The sequence below is a fragment of the Chaetodon trifascialis genome, chromosome 21 (genome assembly GCF_039877785.1).
Source record: "Chaetodon trifascialis isolate fChaTrf1 chromosome 21, fChaTrf1.hap1, whole genome shotgun sequence".
Classification (NCBI taxonomy): Eukaryota; Metazoa; Chordata; class Actinopteri; order Chaetodontiformes; family Chaetodontidae; genus Chaetodon; species Chaetodon trifascialis.
The window spans coordinates 571,501-577,500 of NC_092076.1; the positions used below are offsets into that span (position 1 = coordinate 571,501).

A 6,000-nucleotide genomic window follows, 5' to 3' on the forward strand; every position below is an offset into this window, starting at 1 on the left:
CTAACATTAGCTAATCAACTATCTCAGCTAATGATAGTCTAATATCATCTATCCAACCTAATGTCAGCTGTCAGAGCTAATGTTAGCTAATGTCATCTATCAGACTTAATGTTAGCTAATGTCACCTATCAGACTTAATGTTAGCTAATGTCAGCTATCAGTGCTAATGACAGCTAACGTCAGCTAACATGTGCTCTTGTAACATAGCACAATAACATGAACTGTAGCACTTCTGGTGTGCTTTAGCATAGTTTCCCTGACTTTCTCTGTGTTTCCCTTTCCTGTCTGTTGGCGTCTCTTTGTCTGTGGTTCATGTCCTCTCAAGGTCACTGTTCACCTGACCAAGGTCAAGGACAACCAGCTTCAGGCCTCTGGTTAGCACTAACGGTCTTTTCTTTGTCTGCTCTCCTGCTAATCCTCCTGTCATTCTGCCATTCCAGCCATTCCACTCCATCCACCATGTCCCGCCGTCTCTGCCCAGCTGTCACGTCCTCTCCTCTTCACCCCCATCCCCTGCTAGCTTGTACTAAACGTCATGACTTCCCCTCCCCTGTGTGTCGAGCATTTGTCCACCTTGACCATAAGCCAGTGCATTGCTGCTTGCCGGCCGTCTCACCAGTAAAAACAATCAATCGTGAGAGTTTTCTTGGAAACAACTTTTGTTTCAATTTGATTGGATAATTATCACAATCCAGAGAATGGTTCGAGCTTGATGTCACATTTCTGTGCAGCCTTTAATTTCTTTCCTCCCATCGTGGGGGCCCTTTCATTCTCAGGGGCCCCTGGGCACGTTGGATCCAGTGTGGAGGCAGTGAAAGCTCAGAAGCGCTGGACCTTGAGATTGTTTTATAAGCTGCTGTGTTGTTGTCAAGGTCGAGAACAAACAACATGTGTCAGAAACGAGATGGATTGATAACAGTTTGAATTAATTTACTGTCACTTTATTTCTAACGTAATTACCGATCTATAATCTAGGAGTGTGTGAACTTTGGAGTGAGTAAGGACAGAACCTGCAGACTGTTTATCAGTTAGATAACGGCTTAGCTTCTCTGCTGGATGTGAGCTATAAAACAGACCTCAGATCAGACTCTCCGGACACAAACACACTTTCTCTCCTGGTTTTACTCTGAAGGTGAGTGCGTCTGTTTTCTTTAACGCAGATTCTGAATCGTTTTACCTGTAAACTCTGTTTCCTCTGCGGTTTCCTGGAGTCACAGCAGCTGGTCGAGTCCTCTCTCGTCAGGTTTCCAAACTTCAAATCATCAAACGCTGCTGAGTGACTCTGACTCTGAGCTGATTCTCCAGTCAGCGCCACCACAGAAGAAGAGATGCAACCAGATGACATCGTTAATAGAGCTGCAGTCAAAGCTCAAACAATGAAAACATGACGGAGATCAGACAGCTGTTGGTTTCATGTGTTCGTGTGAGGAAGGTTACAGCCTCCTCATCATCGCTCTGCACACATCTGATGTGTTCAGCTCTTCCCTGAAGAGACGAGTGACTTTTAGGTCACATGATTCACGGAGTCAGTTTGTTTCTGGTTTTATCCTCAGAACATCTTCAACACCTCAAAGTACAGGAAACACAAATCTCGTTCTTGATTGGACGCTGCCACAGATGTTACAGATGTTTTCATGTTATGACGTCTCCTCCGTTAACCAGTTCAGTAACTCACCAGTTTGAAACCAGCTGGTCATTTCTAACACACTCAGCGAAGGATTTATGAACTGATGCACCCTGGACCAGGTGTTCCTCTGACAGTGCTTCCTCTCCTGTGCCCACAGACACGATGAAGAGGAGGACGGTGTGCTGCGGGGCGAGCGCTCTGGAGGTGACGTTGGCCGTCCTCTTAGTTGCCATGACAGCCGCGTGTGTGACACTGGCTTTACTGTTGGTTAACGAGAAAGCCGAGAAAGACAAAGGTGAGAACACACGCGCACGCACGCACGCACGCACGCACGCACGCACGCACGCACGCACGCACGTACGTATCTCGTCCAAGGATACTTCAGCACGCGGACTGCCGAGGCCAGGGAACGAACCACCAACCTCCTGATTGGTGGAGCCACAGCCGCCCGATCTCTTATCACTTCTTGAAATACTCACTAGATCACCAGATATAGTTCCCAACAAATGCACAAATGCAGTTTGTTTAAAACTGCAGCTGTTTCCAACCTTTTTAAAAAATCAAACCACATTTTATTGAGGACTTTTGAGAGATTTGCATCCTCAGTGCATCTGTGAGTTGGAGCCACAGAGAAGTCAAGTCGAAGTGTTGAGACGACAACACGTTGTTGGTTTTGGTTTTGGTTGGTTTTGTTTGGATGTGCATGTATTCAGTAATGTTGAATGTTAGTTTTCTTCCTCAAAGCCCCTTTTCGTACCTTGTAGAGGTGGGTAACTCACAGCTACCCACCTCTGTTGTCCCAACAGGTCCAGAACCAACCGCTCCTCCCTCTCCGGACCTTACAACGTCTTCCAACAGTACACCGTCTCTGAACACTTCTTACCTGATTGGAGTGGGCCGAGCTGACTGCACCGGCCCACCAGCTGATGTCCCTCTGGTCAGTTACTCATGGTGCCCTCACTGTCTCTCCTGACAATGACAGCAGGTGTGCATGTAGAGATGATGTAGAGTAAGTCCCAGGTGTCCACAGAGACAGAATGACTTGCATTTGTCCCTTTAAAGGCTATAATGACTCCCAGGTGTCCACGCAGATCCTGGGAGTCATTGTGGTGTTCGTTGTCTTTTCTGTAGACCTATGCAGAGAAGGGTATTATGGGTATTTGTAGGTTGCAGAGTCACAGGTGAGGCAGCACACATACCCCCAAAGTCTCATGTCAGGCAGCTGATTGGATGACTCATCTCCTGAACACAGAGGGAGAAAAACACGTTGAGTTTCTTGTCAACATCTGAACCAGTTTTTAAAGAAATCTTCCATGAGAGCGTCTCTGAGGACCATCACACTCGTTCGCCTGCGTGGAATGGGGGGGTCCAGCTGCTTTTGAATGATACCAAAAATGAGCAAAACTAGCTTGAAATGCAAAATTGTCACGCCTTGTGGTTGGAGTCGTGCTAGGTTTGAAATGAAGGGCATCCCAGAGCAGAACTATGTACCCTGGTCCAGCCTGGTCCTGGCCTTAACTGGACCTGATTCACCAAATCAGTCAGACTCTGCACCCCAAATCTAGGGGTCCTAAAGCCATGTACAGGACTGAGCCAGCACATATTTGGTGAAAGTAGCCTGTTTAAAACACACATTTCTGGAGAGGTGCGGGGGATAAACGTGTTGTTGGTTCCTGGTGTTTTCCCAGCTTACTGAGGTCTGTAGGAAAGCTCACAAACACACCGCGGATCTGCAGGGAATCAAACTCCAAAGTCTGCAGCGCACAGCAGACGACTCCTTTCTGACTGGGCGTGTTTGGCCTGATAATCTTTATGGTTTCTCTGCCGTAATCTGAGATTTCATCAGATTTCAGTCAGTCTGCAGTCCAAGGACCAGAACCTCAGGTCAGCCTGGAGGAGCCTGAACATTTCTCAATGAACCGCAGAGGAAACGTGCGATCTGCTGGGAGGTCAATGTTTGTTTCCGCTATGGTAGAATGTAATGTTGGTTACCTACAGCTGAAATCTACTACAGGAACTCATACGTCGAGATGTTATAGTGGCCTCAGATAAACGTACAGGAAACAGACTGAAAGACTCTGTACCTGAGTCCAGGCGCTTAGTTAAATTACAGAGGGAACGTGATCTGGGAAAACAACTACCACAAGAACAATGGGACACTATGAGGCAGCAAATGACTTAAATGGATTTAAATCTGTACAGATGAGGATGTTATACCAGACATCAGCAACCGTTCAGTTCGAGGGAAAAACTCAGGACCCAAAAGTAGAACTCACCCCGACAGAAACAGACGAATGCCAGTATGTTGGCCTGTGGCGTCTGTGGACAGAGGGGATGGACGCAGGTGGAAGGAGTTCAAAACGTGCTGTGTGTGCTGGGAGTTCAAATATCTGCAGTAACAATGGCACCAGGATCAATATCAAATCAATATCAAACCAATGTCAACATCAAAGAGAGATGTTTAGTTGAAGTCTGACTGTAAGATTCAAGACACAAGTCCAATGGACAGAAAGCTGAGCCTTGTAAGTAGACTGGGCCCGTCCAGAGGGACTGTGGTGATGTGACAGAGGTAAAATGAGGTGTACGGAGGTCGTCCAGTGAGCAGATGGTCGGTGGTTCGAGTCCCTGTGGAGCCCATTGAATGGTGATTTCAAGCTGCAGCTTCTCTGTGTGTTTGTAGATGGGTTATGCAAACCCTGAGCAGACGGCTGCAGGCATACACACTCGCCTGTACAGCAGAGCCTTCATCATGGACGACGGCAAGAAGAGAGTCGCGTTTGTCACTGCAGACATAGGAATGGTTTCACAGAGGCTTCGACTGGAGGTGAACACACACACACACACACACACACACACCGTATATGGTACATATAAATAGTGTGTGTATGAAGGCACTTCCAGACCTAAACCCTTCTGTTTTTTTCACGTGTTTCTCGATGCTGCAAGCAAAAATCATGAAAACATGTGTGTGAAGAAAAAATGTGTGTGTGTGTGTGTGTGTGTGTGTGTGTGTGTGTGTGTGTGTGTGTGTGTGTGTGTGTGTGTGCAGGTTCTGCAGGCGTTGAAGGTGAAGTATGGGGATCTGTACCGTCAGGATAATGTGGTTCTGAGCGGGACTCACACACACTGCGGACTGGCCGGATATTTCCAGTACACGCTGTTTATGATTACCAGTAAAGGTTACATCAATGAGTCCATCACACCACTGGTCAACGGCATCGTCCAGGTGTGTGTGTGTGTGTGTGTGTGTGTGGTGAAACAAGCGGTCGGTCAGCAGCGTGTGGGGAGGGTGAACGTGTGAGGGTGAACGTGTGGCTTCAGGACGTCTAAATGACGTCCTGAAGCCACAGACGGTAAAGAAGTGGGCGGAGCCACTATGCCGTCGCATCATGGCTGCCGCCATCTTGTTTTTCTGGAGCCAGAAGTGATCATAATGGGACAAGAGGGTGGAGCTGAGGAGGAATGGCATCGCTCTGACTCCTGTCCTATGTCCTCCTCCTGTGATTGGCAGGTGGCCGTGGAAGTGACTTGTCAATCAAAAGGTAGCCGGGGCCTAAAGCTCACCTCGTTTATCATCTCTTACTGTAACTGGGGCCATAATTTACATGCTGCAGACCATAAACTCAGCAGCAAACTGCTGACTGAAGTGATAATCAAGCTTCCGTATCATCGCACCTCTTTTTGCAACCTGTGGAGTCGCCCCCTGCTGGCCAATAGGAAGAATGCAATTTTAAGGCACTGTCACATTGGCTCCACTTTCAGAAGAAGCAGTGCAAGAGCCCGAGGAGACCATTGGATGTGGTGTCGGTTTCCTGAATATAGCCATAGCCCAGAACCACAAGACGCCATGTTAATCAGTGTCCAACTTTGTTTCCAGAGTATAGACATAGCCCACAATAGCATGAAGCCAGGCCGGATTTACAGGAGCAGAGGAGTCCTGAACAACAGCAACCTGAACAGAAGTCCTCAGTCCTACCTGAACAACCCCGAGGACGAGAGACTCAGGTACACAATAAGGGAGAGAGAGGGACAGAGGCAGAGACAGAGAGAGAGAGAGAGAAACAGACAGAGAAAGAGAGAGACAGAGAGAGACAGGGAGAGAGACCAAGAGAGAGAGGGACAGAGAGAGAGAGAGAGAGACAGAGACAGAGACAGAGACAGAGACAGAGACAGAGAGAGACGGACAGACAGAGAGAGACAGGGAGAGAGACCAAGAGAGAGACGGACAGAGAGAGAGAGAGAGAGAGACAGAGACAGAGACAGAGAGAGACGGACAGACAGAGAGAGACAGGGAGAGAGACCAAGAGAGAGAGGGACAGAGAGAGAGAGAGAGAGAGAGGGAGAGAGAGACCAAGAGAGAGAGACAGAGAGGG

At 48.0% G+C, this 6,000-nt stretch overlaps 1 protein-coding gene across 1 annotated transcript in view; it reads left to right on the forward strand.

Annotated features, from left to right (window-relative positions):
* Positions 1-1,789: 1,789 nt before the first annotated feature.
* Positions 1,790-6,000, forward strand: part of asah2 (N-acylsphingosine amidohydrolase 2) — a 10,513-nt gene continuing 6,302 nt past the window's right edge. Inside the window, exons 1-5 of the mRNA XM_070991078.1 lie at positions 1,790-1,922; positions 2,434-2,564; positions 4,308-4,451; positions 4,677-4,853; positions 5,505-5,632. Of these exons, the coding sequence (XP_070847179.1) occupies positions 1,790-1,922; positions 2,434-2,564; positions 4,308-4,451; positions 4,677-4,853; positions 5,505-5,632 (713 nt within the window). The remainder of the gene's footprint in view (positions 1,923-2,433; positions 2,565-4,307; positions 4,452-4,676; positions 4,854-5,504; positions 5,633-6,000) is intronic.